This window comes from Terrapene carolina, unplaced genomic scaffold, assembly GCF_002925995.2.
Source record: "Terrapene carolina triunguis isolate 2854851 unplaced genomic scaffold, T_m_triunguis-2.0 Scaffold84, whole genome shotgun sequence".
NCBI classification, from domain to species: domain Eukaryota; kingdom Metazoa; phylum Chordata; order Testudines; family Emydidae; genus Terrapene; species Terrapene triunguis.
Genome location: NW_020664435.1, coordinates 21,415,475 through 21,433,983, shown reverse-complemented (window position 1 = coordinate 21,433,983; position 18,509 = coordinate 21,415,475). Strand labels below are relative to the sequence as shown.

The following is an 18,509-nucleotide window of genomic DNA, read 5'->3' as shown; positions in this document are numbered from 1 at the left end:
TGTATAACCTCTCCTGAGGTTAAAATACCTCCATTTAATAAAAATGAGCAAGAATATGGAATACTGTTCCAAGTATTAAATATCATGCAAAGAAAAAGTGAGGAAGTGTCTTTCTGATGTCAAACTGACTGCCTTTTACAAATACAGTGGCTTAGGGATATTGGCTCTTATTTGCACATTCTTGCTAGTTCATGAGGCTATTTTTATAGATGTGGTCCATATACCTTTTAACTGATGCTGATTGCTTAGTGCATCACTCATTGTTGAACTAAATTTACCTCTGTTCCCCACACAAATCTGATGTTCTTGCTGTTAATTATTATAATCATTGACATAAGAAATGTTGACTCATTGCATTCAAATTACAGAAAGCGTTCTGCATATTTAACAAAGGAATACCATGTCAATTCAAACTGCCTCTTCTTTTTAACTTGCTTTGTAATTTGCTTCACTTTGAGTTTTGTGCATTTTTAAGAGAGCGTATTCCACAATCGTGCCACTTACAGATTGTGGTCAATACAAAGTGATTTGAGGCTTTATCAATCCATTAGCCCATTTTTTGACAAAGTAGCTACCTAAAGTGGATTGCTGGTGTTCTAGCACATGTGAACTGGTACCAATCCCATCTCCAGTGGCAAGTAACTCAGCTGAAATAAGAATTATAGTTGGCACTAATAGTCACCCTTGTCAGCAATGTCAGCAGAGATTCCAACATTTAACTGGGTGTGGAAATATTATTCTTACTATTCATGGTGGCTGTTTGATATTAGGGTTGAAGCATGTTGTCAGAGCCCTGGTGGAAATCTTGCACTGCTGCTCCCTAAAATTGTGTATTACTGGAGGATATTAGGACTGCAAATCTGGCTATTTTTGCTTACCCCAGATTAACAAATAAGACTTACTTTTCAGCCATACTTCCGCAGGCTATGGTCTTCTCAGATCTCACAATTTAATTAGATATCAGGCTGGGGTAGATTAGTACTTGGATGAAAGATCTCAAGAGCCTACTCTGGTGCTGCATAGTTAATAGGCTATAAGCCTGGGGTGGGCAAACTTTTTAGCCTGAGGGCCACATTGGGGTTCCGAAACTGTATGGAGGTCTGGGTAGGGAAGGCTGTGCCTCCCCAAACAGCCTGGCCCCTGCTCCCATCCGCCCCCTCCCACTTCTCACCCCCTGACTGCCTCACTCAGAACCCCTGACCCATCCAATCCCCCCTGCTCCTTGTCCCCTGAGCATAGACGCTGACTTCCGCTGTTCCCGGTGGGTGCTCAACCCCTTCCCCCCGCACCCATTCCACCCCAAGTCCCCGCCCCTGCCCTGCCTCTTCTCTGCCTCCTCCCCTGAGCGCGCTGCGTCCCTGCTCCTCCCCCTCCCTCCTGGAAAGTCTGAAGCTGTTTGGCGGCGGGAAGCGCTGGGAGGTAGGCGGAGGAGCGGGGACACGGCGCACTCTGGGGAGACAGTCATGCTGAAAATCAGGGCCAGACCAGCAGTCTCACTTTACTCAAGCAGGTGGTATTTGGGGAATTTTTTAATTTTTTTTTATTTTTTTAAGGTGAGATTGTCTCAGATGGCAATTTGCACTCTAGTGCTTGCTTTCACTGGGTCATATTTTATTTCTTCCTGTTCATAATTATTACAAAAGATCATTGATAGTCCTGTGAACCTTGAGAAGCATTTCCCTTTCATGTCTGCTTTTGGCTTTCAAATCTTATTGTAAAAGAAGGGAGACTTAAAAAATAGGATTTTTTTTATAAGGACTTTCTCCTAATTGCGTAAGTATGCCACAGATTTCAGTAGCAATTTCTCTCTGATGAGCAATTTTTAATCTAGACTTTTATTTCATGCAAGGAATTTCAAAAATTGTTGGAAAGCATGTCCTCGCACAGTGACTAAATTTGCTAACCCTCTACTATTAATATTGTCAGATAAAGTTCATGCCAGTAGTTCACAGATCCTATATGTAAATAGGCAACATGGTGAATTGTCACAGCCCAAATAAGAGAGACAAGGTGGATGAGGTAATAGCTTTTATTGGAACAGCTTCTGTTGGTGAGAGAGAGACAAGCTCTCAAGCTTCCACAGAGCTCTTCCTCTGGTCTGGGAAAGGTACTCTGAGTGTCACAGCTAAATACAAGGTAGAACAGATTGTTTAGCTTAAATAGTTAACACATATTTCAAAAGACCATTCAAGGTGAGGTGGCCTGTTAACATCCCTCCAGTCATGGGAGCAGGGGAGGGAGGGAAGAAGGCAGGGGAGGAAGAGTGGGATTGTTTGTGGGTTACAGATTGTTGTAATAAGCCATAAATCCAGTATCTCTTTTCAGTCCATGATTTTTAGTGTCTAGCAAAGTTATGAATTTAAGCTCTCAGGCACGTATTTTGAAAGTGTTGTGCAGGTTTCCTTTGAGGATGAGGACTGATAGGTCCACTATAGAATGATTGCTTTGTGAAAAGTGTTCACCCACAGTTTGTGGTGTTTTTTGTCTTTTATCATTTTATTATTATTTTATCATAGTTGTTGTTCAGGCATTTAGTGCACTGTATGAGGTACACCACATGTTGTGATAGGCATGTGTAGGACCCAGAGATCTTGAAAGGTGAGAGGTGTTGATCATTGTAGTGTTGAAAATATGTCTGCAAGTTTTGCATCTGTTGTTCTGGCAGGTCTGGCACTGTTTCGAGTTAGTGTGTCCTAGTCTGTGGGGAGCTTGCTTCTGATGAGCTTGGAGAGGTGGGAAGTTGTTTAAAGGCCAGAAGAGGGGTTCAGGAAATATTTCTTTCAGGATGGGGTCCCCATCAAGTACGGGTTGTAGTTGTTTGATGATACCCTGTATGGGTTCCAGTGTGGGATGGTAGATAACTAAGGGTGTGCAGTCAGAGGGGTTTTATTTCCGTATTGAAGTAGGTTCTCTCGGGGTATTTGGATGGCCTATTCCATGATGTGATCTACTTCTCTGGCAGACTGTCCTTGTTTGGTGAAGGTGGTTCTAAGTGTTTTAAAGTGTATATCCCAGACTTCCTCTTCGGAGCATATTATGTGGTATCTGAGGGCCCGGCTGTAGATAACAGATTTCTTTGTGTGTTGGGGTAGTTACTAGATCTATGAAGGTAGGTGTGGTGATCCATGGGTTTCTTGTGTATAGTTGTCTGTAGGGTTCCATTACTGAAGCTGATCACGGCGTCCAGGAAGTTGATGCTAGTGTGGGAGTGTTCCATAGAGAGTTTAATGGACAGGTGATGGTTGTTGAAGTTGTGGTATAAGCCTAAGTTAACTTACTACAGTTAAGGTAATGCCTAGGAATCTGAGGAATCCTAGGAAAGCACTCGAGGCCAAATCCTGCTCATTTTACTCATGTAGGGATTCCTACTGAAGTCAGCGGGACAACTCCTGTATAAAACAAACAGGATTAGCCCCATATGCATGTACATGCATTAGCCTGATGTTCTTGTATCTATCAGTAAAGCATAATCAAAGATATCTAGTAGATATATAATATATATATCTTTATATAAATATACAGTAGATATAAATGGTTCAGCCTTGCAGCATTCTACTTGCTGGCTATCTTACATAACTTTTTTCAAGGCTAAGGAAATATATTTTTCTCCATTATAAACATCATGCTTAAGGGCAAATGTGTAGATTTTTGTACCTGCACCGGTAAATGTCAATGAGGTGTACAGGAGTATGTGCAAGTAGTGAGATATGGTACAAGGAACTTTGGTCATTTTTCCTTTTTCCCTAATGAAAGTAATTGCTTGAAACTATGTAGAAGGATACCAGAAAGGTGGCTTGCTGAGAGATCAAATATGGATTAGGCATAAGATGCTGTGCAGAACAGAACGGACACAATCATGGGATATTGTAGGAAGCTTGCTGTGCTTCTCTGTGGATATGTAAAGTGCTTTATTTTGCAATGCTGACAAGTATTTTTAAAACAATTCTGTGAATTTTAAAGCAATAACACACTTCAGGAAGTGGGGTTATTCAGGAATAACTGCACTTTGTAGGTGGATGGAGGCATTTAGTCTTCTCAACCTTTTCCAGATTACAAGAGAAGTCCATATACCTTTTTGTTTACATAGGATATGTGTGGATATCTTGTACTGCACAGAACTTCACTTTAGGTTTAAAAAAAACAAAGAAAAATTTAAAATGTTTTGTAACACAGCACAATAGACCTGATCCTGGGTCCATTATGCACTTAAAACTCCCACTGAAATAAGTAGGAGTTTTAGATGTGCTACGAATATAGTACTGGAGTCAGTCATACTTCTTATTTTCATATTGGGAACCAATTTGCATTCAGAACCAAATGCAGTAATAGACAAGCGATGCTATCAGTAGGTTATAAACTACTTAGAACCCAGTGGGAGGTTCAGAACTATTCTGAAATAACTTGGGCATTTTGTGACTCCCCAACAGAGGTTAGTAACAGTGTTAGTAAAGGAAGAGCTCTTAAAGTAATCAGCAATGAAAATCTGTAATAACAGCTTAGATCTGAATATCTTGGTTTTTTAATTGTTCCTAAGTGGGTTAATTAAAGATTTTGAAGTTTTTCCTTAATACTTAATTAAGGCTGCATTTTGCAACTAAATGAGGATTGTATAATAATACCCTGGAACTAAGAAAATGATCCTGTACATAAGCTTCTCAGAGCTATCTTTTTTTAAACTTTATTAGTTCAAATATTCTTATAGCATCAACAGTATATTAGACATTTGCAGGCAGGAAGGCAAGGTCCCTGCCCCAAAGATATTATATTGAAATGTAATAAACTTAAAGAACTTTTTAATTAGAACCTGTCCCAAAAGACCTTTTGTAAGAAGAAATTTTGGTTGGGGGTGGAGTCTGAGAAGAAACAGGAAACACCTTAAACACTATTATGTGACTTCAGATCTTGCAATAACCTTTAAAGAAATGCTAAAGTTCAATTTGTAGATTTCTGAAATTCAGAAGGATTGATAAATGTTAATGGTGTAGGTTTTTAATACCATTATGTGATTTTTTTTTTCCTATGGAAAGAGATAATAATAATAATAATAATAATTAATGGAGATATCCCATCTCCTAGAACTGGAAGGGACCTTGAAAGGTCATCGAGTCCAGCCCCCTGCCTTCACTAGCAGGACCAAGTACTGATTTTGCCCAGATCCCCAAGTGGCCCCCTCAAGGATTGAACTCACAACCCTGGGTTTAGCAGGCCAATGCTCAAACCACTGAGCTATCCCTCCCCCCTGTAATATGTAATAAAGTTGTAATAAAGTTTGTAATAAAGATGTAATAAAGTTTTTTCCCTGTGTCATTTTTCATATGTTTGTGAAAAAGTGTTTCTGAATAATACCAATGTGTTCCTATTATTATTAGTGCTTTGGTAGTTGAAGAGATTTCTGTTCCCTTTATAATCTCCCTCTCTGTGCAGCCTATAGGAGTGTAGAACTCTGCTGCCAGTAGTAGTGGCTTTAAAAATAGCAGCTTTTTGCCCAGAATTCAGACCTGATGTGAATGGGTGCAACATCATTGAATTTGTCCCAGGGATTTTTATGGGTCACATACACAACAATGCAAGCGGCACATCAAGAGTAGGATGGTCAAAAATTAATACTGGTTTGAAGTGCTAAAATAGTGAATGCACTCAATTTGGCTACCAATAGGTGTACGTAATCCTTCTTATTTATTTGCCAAAATGGGGACCAAAGAGATGGGTGATGTAGCAGGAAAAGAAAATAACTGTAGGGGGAAACTAAAGATGCCGCCCTCTTACTAACAACTTTGCTGGCAGTCTCAAACTGGAAGGTCTGAATTACTTTCACTGTCTCCAGGTCACATTTCAGGTAGCACATTTATAGGCTTGGATAAAGAAGACTTAGGTCCCCACGGCCATCAGTCAAATAATTTGTACTGGCATTACACTGGAATATTTTAAAAATAGATTTCAGCTTTCACACTAAATGTTCTGGCTCTTGAGAGTTTTGACCCTGGCCATTATTTTACCATTGGCATTTCCCTGCGTGCTTACAGTCTGAACACTTTGAGCTCTATATAAAGAATATTAATAGGTCTCCTGGATGTCAGTGTTCCTGTGGCTATTAATCATAATTCACGGTTACAGTAGATTAAACAAAGGCAATTAAAATGCACATTTTAGATCGGTACTATAAAATATAAATCCCATTTTTCCCTGACCTGGATCTATTGGTTTTGATAACGTTCTTTAAATAACTTTTCCTGCTAACCAATTAGCTGCCGTGTTAAGCTGGAATCAGTCTGGACCTTCTTTGGAAAAAACAGCATAGCCAAGTATTTTCTCACCCATATATTTATAAATCTTCTAGACCTCTTCATCCCAGATTTTCTTATGTTTTCTGTTTGAGTCACAATTTGGCAGAAAGAATAAAATTACACTTGAGATTTTGTTTTCAATTCATATTTCTTTTAAGCAAAAATAGCATGGTGCAAGCAATTGGCAGATGCCTGCTAAAAAGCCAGATGATGGATTTCCTTTGGTTGAAGCATTTAGGGCCTGTGCAAACTATAATTTCAAGCTATATTACATAATCACTACGGTGTGAATGAGGAGAGCTTCATTTTTGAGCTTAGTTATTTGCAAGACATGATGGCTTTTTAAAAACCATATTTTACGAGTGATCTTGAATTTTAAAATGTCACTATATTGAGACAGCTTATATTTAACAGGAAACTTCTTGGCGAGGGTGACAATGAATTTATTGTCAGCAGGAAGGTACAGGAGCAAACTTGGTATTCTGCTTTAGTCACATGGATATCAGATACATTTAAGAGGTAATGCCCCTGATTTGGAGATAGGATAAGAAAATGTGCATGCTAGTGTGGGCTGCTCTTTATCACTTCAGTGGCTATCTCCACAGGCTGTATGTACTGTATCAATGGGGGAGAAAGGGCCATGACAGCGGTAAGGAGTAGGGTCAAGGGTTGGTAGCTGGAGATGAAGAGGAGTTAGAGAAATGCCAGTATTTTTATAAATCGATAATGATATCCTAAATTCTTGTTTTTTCTCCTGCTGAATGAACTTGCTTCTGATGGAATCTATATTTTGCAGGAAGTGAGTTTTCCATTGGTAGGAACTGTTTTTAGCCACTCCTTTCCCCCCAAACCGTCTGGTTTAACAAAAATGACATGTTTTGCCCTGGGAAGAAGTTATTTTGCACAGCTTGGATGGGAGATGATAAACTGCATAGTAAAATTAAACAAAATGAAAAATATTCATATATAAAATGGGGAAGTACGTTAAAGGAAATTAAAAGTAAATGTAACACCCAGATAGGTTTATACAGTACTTGGACTCCAGGTCACACAAAGGGTTTGTAATTGCATATCTGAAACCACCTGATAATAAACAGTAATTTTTAGAGACCCAAGAGATGTAAACTTGACTGTATTTTCTCTGAACAGGTCAAATTTTCTTTTGCTTCACACAGCAGGGAAGCTTGTATTTTCTTCTCAAACCAATTTGCTGCCTTACTGTAATTAGTACTGGGAATGATGAGGTCTCAGCAGCAGCAGCTTACATTCCTGCATTTCCTTTGTCAGCTTTATCAAGAATATCAGTATTGCTTAAGTTAAGAAATTATTTTGAAGTTCAGCTAAGAGAGAATCTGTTGTAATTGCATTCCCTGCCCCCAGTCTCCATAGGGAGAACTAGAAGCTCTCATATTTCTGTGTTCTCTTAGCATGCTTGATACTTTTGATGAGTCGGTAAAGGAATTGCAACTGTAGGGCCTGATCCAAATCCCATTGAAGTCATCAGTGGAAAGACTCTGATTAGCCAAATGAAGTCAATAGAAAGACTCTGCTAAAAGCATCCCATTGACTTCAATCGTCTATGGATCAGGTCCTTAATGAGAAACCATCCTTGACTTTAAACGCTGAAGGACAGATCTGTCACTCTTACTCAAGTGAGGTAGTGCCTTACCCTGTGAGTGATTTTATATTCTTCAGTGAGATGATCTATGGCAGCGTTTCTCAAACTAGGGTCTGCGGACCCCTGGGGGCAGGGGCAGTGTGCAGAGACACCCTGGCCGCCCCGCCTAGGAGCTGCTGCCAGACAGATGTGCTGGTCGCTTTCGGGAGCCACCCAAGGGAAGTGTTGCCCATCCGGAGCCCACACCCCTCACCCCCTCCCGCACCCCAACCACCTGCCCCAGTCCAGAGCCTGCACACCACACCCAAACTCCCTCCCAGAGTTTGCACCCCTTCCCGCACCCAAACTCCCTCCCAGAGCCCACACCCCTTTGTCAGCTTTATCAAGAATATCAGTATTGCTTAAATTAAGAAATTATTTTGAATTTCCGCTCAGAGAGAAATCTGTTGTAATTGCATTTCCTGTAAGTGTGGCAATGTCTGGTGCTAAACTCTTCAGGTCAGATTCTGTTATGGTTCTGGTGAGTAGCACTTCACTCCACTAGCATTCCCATTGACTTCAATGGGACTCTTTGAGAAGTAAGGGGTTCATAATCTGACCCTTAATGTTCTTTACGACACATTGTCATTCTCTGTGGTAACTGTATAATGGCTCAGATATACCTGTTTGTCTGATCTGATCCACAGCTCCTGTTGTTCCTTAAAGCCTTTTCTGAAACAGAGCAGACAAAGTTGGCAATGCTCACTGGGATCCTGTTAGCCAATGGAACACTTCCTGCCCTCATATTGACAAGCCTTTTCACTGACAACATTGTCAAAGAAGGTAAATGTTTTGTGTGGCATGCTTTTTATTTTTAATGTTTTTTTTCTGATTTTAGCTTTAATAGCTTTCGGGAGAAATGTATTTTGTAGCACATACTTCACCCACCTTGTCTCGAATATTAATGTAATATCTTTTTAATGTGCTAACTTCTGTTGGTGAAAGAGACAAACTTTTGAACTCCACAGAGCTCTTCTTCAGGTGAAAAGTTGGGGTCTCTGATATCCTGGGACCATCACAGCAACAACTACACTGCAAATAACATACATTAATAATGCCTCCCCCTTCCAAAAAAAAAGAAAAGCTAGCCCTGCACAGCAGGGTGAGACACCTCACGCCAACCATCATGGCAGACTCTAAACAAGTGGTTCCCAATCTGTGGGGTGTGCCCCTCTTAAGGAGGCATGGAGGAACATTTGAGGGGGGACAGTGGGGCCCGGGCCAGTCCTTGGGAGGCGGGGGGAGGAGGAGGGAGCACCACCCAGCTCCGCTCTGCCCCCAGCACTCCCCAGCCACAGCTCCAGCCTCAACCCCTGACCACAGCTCCAGACCCAGATGACTCCAGCTACAGTTCTAGCTGCAGCTCCGCTCCCGGCCCCAGCCCCGGCTCCAGCCCAGGCTGGGGCTCTGGCCCCACTCCTGGCCAGAGCTCCCGGGGGGACGTGGACAAAGTCCATTATGGGTAAGGGTGGGCTCATGACATAAAAAGACTGGGGACCACTGCGCTAAACCCTCAGGGTTTAAACCCTGCCTTACCTGTGACTGACTCATCCCCCTGATTGATGAGCATAATTGTTGCCTGTTCTGTCTGGGGGAGAGAGACATCCCTGGTAGATAGGTGCTTGGTATGCAAATCCTTCTCCTCAAGGACTCACGAGTCTATGGAGGTGCAGCTCACCTGGCAGTCAGCATCAGCCAGCAGACTTCCTGAGCAGGTAACCCATGACAAATCATGAATGGTCCCTGCAGATATTCCGTCATTAGGGAACCTCCATAATACTTGTTTGTTACCAGAGACAATGCCAAGTGTGAGAACTTTTGCTCCAGATGGGGTCTAACTGTAGGATTATTGCCAGATGAAGTGTAAGGGAGGCCTGCTCTATGCCTGTCTCTGATTCCCTTGATACCCAGAGTGATTTCCAAGATCAAAAGGTTATTCTTTTAGCTTATATTGGCTGAGGCAGTTTTGGCTGATGTACCTATTACAGATGACCATCAGTCCCGGATCCAGCTCCCAGACTGTCCAGACCTGATCTCTCAGCCCCATGGCCAGATGCTCCACCCAGACCCATAGTCACCGCATTTGGTAGCATGGCTGTTGGCTGGCTGAGTACCATGGACAGGGACTGCTCCCTATAGGTCAAGGAAATCCTGATACAGAGAGAAAAACATCCACCTGAAAAACTTTCTAAATAGAAAAGGTTCTCAATAAGGGCAGTCCAACATGGTCTGGACCCTGTCCAGGCCCCAATACCAAGATCCTTGGCTACTTATTGCATTTAAAGCAGGCCAACCTTTTGTTCATCTCTATTAAGGGCACTGTCTGTAACCCAATACATCTCGCTGTGTTACCATCTGGTTGGTGTACCTTTACCATAAAACATAAAGGCTGCAACATGGAGCAGCCCACTGACCTTTCTCAAATGCTATGCCTTGGACTTAGCTGTAAGGCCAACTTCAGGAGAGCAATACTTCAATCACTGTTAGATACAGCTGAAATTCCTCATTTCCCACCATCCTGAGTGGATCAACACAGACCCATACTCGAAGAAGAAAGAAGTTACCCTGTAGTAATGATGTTCTTCAAAGAGGTGTTAGTGTGGATTCCCAGACCTGCCCGCCATCGCCACTTTGATTCCTCAGCAAACAAAGTCTTTGATATATGAAGGAAGGTCACGGCCACTCTGCCCTTTTTGTCCTTGCATGGGAGCACAAAGAGGTACAGTGCACATATGTGACCCCGGTGGACACTCCTATTAAAAAAATCTGAACTCTCATGCACCTACAATGGGATCCATAGTGTTACATCACCTTGGAGAACCACAGCCAATGTAGGGTAAGTAACTGTTCTTTCAATCTTATGGTGCATTGTGATATTTCTTCTGCTTTGGAGACTTAATATTTTTCAAGATGCTTTTTTTTTCACATTTGTTTCTCTGTGAATGTGGGTTTCCTATCATAACTCATACACATATTAGCAATGTTGTACTTTTTTTTTTTTTTACAAAAGTATTTTTTTGAATGAATCAGTGTTCACTGCAATGTATTGCAACTGTTCAAAGCAGCTCTGAGTGGAACATGTTCTCCTTTACAGCATGCTAACCCTCATCACATTTATTTTCTAAATGCCACAGAAAGAAAGGCCACAGCTGCAGCCCTGCTCTGCCATCACCCACAACTTTCACAATGGGAATAAATCTAGCAGAAAATTCAAACAAAAGCACTAATCTATGTTTTAGAGTAATGGCCTGAAGTGCTTTTAAATGACAGCCTGTGTTAGTTACAGGAACACAAGAGGCATCTGGAAACATAAAAGCTTAGGATTTATTTTTACCTTGAACTACAAATGCTGAATTTTAAATTAATGTTGAAGGATACAATTTTTATGCCCTGCATAAATCCAGAGCAAAAAACCTTACATTATGAACCCATATTCTTAGGCATTTTAAACTTTTGACAGCTCCTTACTTATTCCTAGTGCTTTTGGTTCTTGGCATATATTTGCCCAAAAACTTCCATGTTTTTTCTGTTGCTTTTTGCAGCCAGTCAGCCTTTTGCTGTTGCACACTATTGATCTGTTCCATACAATGAAGTATCATGTGGCCCAAGTAGCTGCTGTGAGGTATCAGACTTTCAGTAGAAAAGATGTGTTTAAAGCAATAGCTATGCCAAAAGGCATTGCTGTATGAAAAGTCCTTATGGTAACAAAGTGGAATGTTTTCCTCACCTGAGTTTACTAGAATGTTGTATTGTATAGCGAGTGGTATGTATATAGACCAGGGGCAGGCAAACTTTTTGGCCTGAGGACTGCATCGGGTTTCATAAATTGTATGGAGGGCCGGTTGGGGAGGGGGTCGTGGCCCGGCCCCCACCTCCTATCTGCCGCCCCCCCCCCGGACCCCAGCCCTATCCACACACCCCCGCTCCCTGTCCCCTGACTGCCCCCAGATCCCCGCCGCCCCATCCAACCTCTCCTCTCATTCCAGATGGCTCCCCCGGGACCCCTGCCCCCAATCAACCCCCTGTTTCCCCCCACAACCTCCCCAACCCCTATCCACACCACCACCCCTAACTCCCCTGCCCTCTATCCAACCCCCCTGCTCCCTGCCCCCTTACTGTGCTGCCTGGAGCACTGGTGGCTGGCGGCGCTACAGCCACCACCGCCACCACGCAGCACAGAGACCGGGTCAGGCTGGGCTCTGCAGCTGCACTGCCCCAGGATCTCACAGCCCCGCCGCCCAGAGCATTGTGCCGGCGGCGGAGCGAGCGAGCTGAGGCTGCGGGGGGTGGGGGGGGGTAGCGGGGGAAGGGCCGGGGGCTAGCCTCCTGGGCCAGGGCAGGATGGTCCTGCGGGCCGTAGTTTGCCCACCTCTGATATAGACTGTGTATAATGAATTCTAACTATAAATGACTTGCGTTGTCTTTTATACAAATTCAGTTATAGATTTGGAATGCATAATTTTTTTAAACTTTGGTAGAGTGAGCTGTGGTTAAAAATGAACTATTTTGCAGATACATAATCATAGGCATGCATTGTTCTTTAAATCTTGTGTTAGTCAAACACACTCTTTCTCACTGCTGAATAGTCAGAGGCTATGTAACTGTATTTTTGCTTCATGTCAGTTTCAACTTGACACACAAATATAAAAGTAAAATGCAAAGTAAAAAGTTTTAGGCCTGATGCTGAGAGGTGTTGAGCATTTGCAGTTCCATTTAGCACTTGTCTCATGCTCATGCCCCACAGCCAACATTCCACTAAGCAAGATTGGAAAAACTGCCATAGCAATGTCATTGAAAATCATGCATGTTATTTTTCTCTTTGGGGATGCTCAGGGAATAATCTTTTCAGAAGATAGTTTATGATTTGCTACAAATGAAAAGAGAGAAAATGAGCATCTGTAAATTAGCAAAGAACAACTAAGTCATGCTCGCTTCCTACCTAGCTATGTCCTATTTTCATTTTAAAACCGGATGATTTTGAGGTGAGGGAGAAGATGATGAATACCTGGGAACAGGGTGGGGCAGCTGTTGTTTGTTTTTATGATGTTAGCACCCAGGAGCTGTAGTCATGGACCAGAACCCCATTGTGCTAGGCATTGTGCAAACACAGAACAAAAAAAGGTCATTAAAGTTACCTGTAAAAAACCTATGCAATTTCAAAGAGAATGCACTCCTACTTTAAGATATTTTATTACATAAGTGTTTTGAATAGCTACAATCCCATGGTGATTCTAGATACAGGAACACAGAAGAAAAAATAATACATACTCTATATTTTTTCCTTACACTAAGCTAAACGATGTACAAAGGAAGTAGTGTTGTTTGGTTTATGATAATAAAGCACTACTGTATAACTCTGGAGGGTTTTCATCAGGTTTCCTCCAGTGCATATTTTAATTTCTTTCAAATTATTTAGACAGTGAAGTATCCTTCTACTTAAACTGATTCTCTATCTAAATCTGTCAAAATTTAATTTGTTTTTTTTTAATCATTGACATATTCTATAAATGAAAACAAGACCAATTCCAAGGAAAACAATGGGGGAAATCTGAATGGCCCAATGCAGATAGAAAAACAGCATGTTTGAAAGTACTTGTGAACTTTGCAGAGTAATTCAGAAAAATAAAATTGCATTTAAAATAAAAATAATCTAAACACAAACTGTAAATGCTTATTATCTTTGACAAAGAATCCAGAGAACAAATAATCTTGCTTTCTACCTAGTTTGTTAAATCTCTTAAGCATTGCTAATTCATTCAAAAAGTTGCTGAAGTGTGTGTTCTTGTTTACTTTATTTTCTTAAATAGGAATTGCGGCATCTTTTGCTGTAAAGCTTTTCAAATCATGGATGGCAGAAAAAGATGCCAATTCAGTTACCTCCTCTTTAAGAAAAGCCAGTTTAGACAAGCGATTGCTAGTAAGTACCATGTATTTTCTGGGAGTTTTTGTTGTTTGTTTTAGGAAGAGGAGGATATATAAGGCAGATGCTACTTTGTCATAAATGTTAATTCCCACTAATGCTCCCCAAAAAAAATTGACATATTTTGAATCACATCAATAATGTTAGAGCTACTGTCCCTGCATCATTGTTAAAGCATCAGGTCCTGTAATTTTTTTCCAATCCACTTTTGTTTTTCCATGTCAGAAAGCCTTCTGGAAGACTGAAGAATATAGTTTAAGAAGCCAGAGAATTAATTAACTTTTATTTGTTACTGTCCACTGAAACTCTGGTAACAGAGTATAAATAACAAGTATGTGTGTATTTGGGGCTTTTATTTTATTGACGTAGTTTGTAGTTACACAAAACCATGAGTGAAGCAACAGTGGTTTATGAAATTATTATACTCTTGAAAATGAATTATTGCTCTATAATTTAAAATAAAATTTGTGAAATAGTGTTGGGATATCATCATAAAGTGAATACAAGACTAAGCATTTTGGTAGAGTCAGTGGTTCTAAAATGATAGCTGCAGAACCACTAGGAGCAGTGTGTGGTCAGGCCAATGGCCTTGCGGTTCATGCATATAATTCTTGGATCATAGCAACAGCCTGAAGTGTTGAGAATTGTGGGTTCCTGGGAAGAAATAGTAGGTTCTTTCTGTCTAATGTGCAGGTCTCTTCTTGCATTTGCCTGAAGACTCCTAGATTCATAGATTATAAAGATGGATTATAAATCTGACTTTCTGCATAACACAGACCAGAGAGTTTCACCCAGTAATACCTGCTTCTAGCCCAATATGCAACTAAACTAGAGCATATCTTTCTGTAAAGACCTCAAATCTTGATTTTAAAAAGTCCAAATGATTGAAAAATGTACCATATATCTTGGAAATCTGTTCCAATAAATAATTACCGACATAGTTAAAAAATAAAATAATTTTTTTCTGTATTATTTCCAGTTTGAACGTTGCTATCTTCAGCTTTTAGCCACTGGAATGTATAATGCTATTGTCTGCTAGATTAAAAGGCTTCAGTATCAAATGATATCTCCTGTGTAGGTACTTGTAGACCAAGATAGATAAGTAAATAGAGTGTGCTCCTTTAGTGTCTGTTGTAAGGCCTGTTTTCCAGATCATGAATCATTCTTTCAGACACTGGGAACTGGTGTGTAAATAACTGCCATCGTGTCCCTGACAAGATGAGGTGCTAGTTGTAGTAGCAGACCTGGAAGTTGCCATCTGTTTTTTTTTCATAGTTTGAGTCTCAGAATTCACAGGTCTGCTATTGCTGTGAATTATATGGGCTGAATGATGCCACCCCTGTGAATGAGTTATTTTAATGGTGTGCTGTCTATTAAATGCAGTAATTTTCCCTATTTGTTGGATGGCTCTCAGAAATATTCCTATTTGCCTTTGTGCAGTATATGGTAAATAACACACTGATATATTCTCTCAAAATGTAAATATGTAGAAATGCTTTGTGGTCATGGTCACTGATCTTAGCATGATGGCTTTATGGTCTACATTTGTGCTCACTCTAGTACACAAGGCTTCTGGAACTGGGTGGGGTGGGGGAGGAAGAGAGCTTCTTTCTCATTCTGTATAATGTCTCTGATAATTTTGTTTTGAAATGTTATCCTAAACTCAAGGTTTTTTTTATGAATATGCAGACTTAATATTAATTTGTAAATTACTTGTCTTTTCTTTGTATATAACCTTAAGAGTTGTAGTGTTCTCTCTCTAACCATCTCTAAAATAAGCCAATATAAAAATTAAGGTGGTTTCTCCACTGAAAATGCAAACATTAATTTTCTTTTAAGTCCATTGCCAGTTACGTTTTTTCATCTTCAATTTGAGGTCCCTATGTTAATTTTTAACCAGTTCTCCTTCCTCACCATAAGCATTCTTGGTAGTTTATTTAACACAGAAGCATTCTCTGCCTTCTAGGAACTATTTCCAGCCAATCGGCAGAACGTGGAGCATTTTGCTAAGTACTTCACGGATGCAGGGCTAAAAGAGCTCTCAGATTTCCTCCGAGTCCAGCAGTCACTGGGGACTCGTAAAGAACTTCAAAAAGAACTACAGGAACGTCTGTCTCAGGAATGCCCAATTAAAGAGGTGGGGAGAGGGTTTTTTTATTTTTTTATATTTATACTGTTACCCAATTAGGCAAAGACTTAAACGAACAGTGACTATAGGGAAATGTGTATACCCCCACAGGCTTCCTCTAGCCATCTTAGAATTATTTAATTCTGCACAAAAACATAATCACAGGGCTTCTGTGTCATCAAGAATGGTGCTAGAATTATTTTAGTTTTACATTGTACATAAAGACTTGAAAAATGAACAAGTTTTACTCTGTAGGACATTTTAAGGAAAAACCATTCCATACATGATTGCAGTTAATTCCACTTTTGTTGTCTGTTATAATCCATACCTTGGATAAAATTCTGAACTATAAATACACTAACTGTACAAACTATTGTGGGAAGTTTCTTTCTTCCACCAGGTAGTGCTTTACGTAAAAGAGGAAATGAAGAGAAATGATCTGCCAGAGCCTGCAGTGATTGGACTCCTGTGGACCTGTATAATGAATGCTGTTGAATGGAACAAGAAGGAAGAGCTGGTTGCAGAACAAGCACTTAAACATCTAAAGGTGTGTATGCGTGTGCATGTGCCAGGGTTGTAAACAACAAGAAAATACTCCACAGGTGTCAGTAAACTTTTTTTTGACGTTTAAATCTGGAAGGCATAGAACCTGGTGTGACATTGATATTAAGTATTAGAACAACATCTTGCATATATGGGGAATAATGCCCTGTGCCTGCTGTATGGTGACAGTCAGCGCTTTTGGCCAAAGTACTGAAGAAGAGAAGGTGACCTCATAAGGATACAAACACTTTACAATGTGGCTGAAAAGTATTCAGAGGCATTTTAAAAAAACCCACCAACAATATTATGGCTAGTACTCCCCAACTGAATTGGGAAGAACTGTAAAATAAATGTCAGGCACTTGAATTGGGGAGGAGAGCATAATTCCACTGAAGAGTTCTGATGAACTTGTAAACTCTGAGTGTGAGACTATGATCACCAGTCTTTTAAGACCAGCATATTTTGAGTGATGGTTGGGAAATTGCTGAACTTCCAGTTTCGTGTATGATGACATGGATCTGTGCTTTGCACACAATGCCTCTTACCTTTCCAAATCTCTAATGTTGGTTGCCCACTACTGCTGTCCCTTCTTCCTCAGTTCCTTCTCCTAAGGTTTGTATTCAGCATACACAAAGCATGTGGCTGCTTGGGGTCCTGCATCCCACATAGGTTCTGCACCTTGCATGCTGGTCATGGAGCCTTTTCCAGCTGTGGAACCAGATGGGAAGAAAAACTCAACACAATTCTCTTCCAGCAGGAAGATGCATTTTGGAGTTCCAGCAGTGACTTTATTTATCACTTTGTGGGGGTGACTGGTTTAATCACTTAGTTCATAGTTGTAGCATTGCATCTATGAGGTCAGGTTTTTTTTGTTTTGTTTTGTTTTTTTAACATGGGGTGTAGTATTCATAATGCAGCTCGTGTGTTAAGGGACAACTTTCAGAATATTAATATTGGAAATAAATAAATAGACAAGTTGTTTTTCAGTACATTGTGATGTACAAATATTGTTGTCTTGTAATACAGTCCTGCAAAATTTACTCTCAGAAGAAGTCCTTACTTATGGGAGTAGTTCCATTGAGACCAGTGGGACCTCATGCCTGTGCAAAGTTTGCAGGCTTGGCCTGTTGATATGTACATTGACCTAAACTCACTGTCTCAACCCAGAACAGCACATTGTCTGTCCATGCTGGAAGAAGGACAGGAGCCCATGGCCATGGTTTAATTAGGCTACAGCTTTATTCACTTAAAATATCTGGGAGTACCTGGCAACAAATAGTACAGTACAGGAAAGAGTGGGTCGGCTCCCTGCTGATCCACACAACATGCTTGGCTGCCTTCTCACCTCCCTCTCTAGGTTTCCAGAATGTCAGATTCTTTCCTTCCTTTTTTTTCTTTTTTTTTTTAACTGAAGTGAACAATATTTGCACTCGGTGTCCACTCCCAGACTGCCTAAGAGTGTACAAGGAGTGTCAGCCAGTCCCATAGCCTGCCTCTCCTTCCATGCCAGCTCAGGACTGCCTCACTCTGTAGGCCCAGCTGTGAACTGCCCAATACCTTGGAGGCTCCACCTGTGTGCCCAGTATACAAAGTCCACCCCACCGCTCAGTTGGCCAGTCTGCATGATTCTGAAAATGGAAATACAAGAAAATTAGCCCTGATTCTCTACCTGTGGTCTCACATACATCCTGTATGCATTTGAATGCTATCGGCCAATTGCCTGAATCACTTTGGCCCCTGACCTTAGCAGGGCTGTAGCTGTTGCAGCCCCTATCCGGAAAAAGTGGGAACCAAATTCTTGCACTGGGAGCCCAAGGTTTGTAAGCCCCTTTTTGAAAACTGTAACCCATTGGTATGTTGTGAGGAGGGGGCCTTCCATCATCATGAATAAAGAGGGGCCATTCTTCAGTGGGTCTCTGTGCTGTATAAGTCCGTCAAGCCCTTACTGGGCAAATCCTTGCCTTGGCCCACTCCTGT

The 18,509-nt window shown here is 41.0% G+C and overlaps 1 protein-coding gene across 1 annotated transcript in view; it reads left to right on the top strand.

Annotated features, from left to right (window-relative positions):
* Window positions 1–18,509, top strand: part of BZW2 (basic leucine zipper and W2 domains 2) — an 80,044-nt gene that overhangs the window by 45,809 nt on the left and 15,726 nt on the right. The window contains exons 6-9 of the mRNA XM_024209058.3: window positions 8,589–8,724; window positions 13,749–13,858; window positions 15,828–15,998; window positions 16,390–16,536. Of these exons, the coding sequence (XP_024064826.1) occupies window positions 8,589–8,724; window positions 13,749–13,858; window positions 15,828–15,998; window positions 16,390–16,536 (564 nt within the window). The remainder of the gene's footprint in view (window positions 1–8,588; window positions 8,725–13,748; window positions 13,859–15,827; window positions 15,999–16,389; window positions 16,537–18,509) is intronic.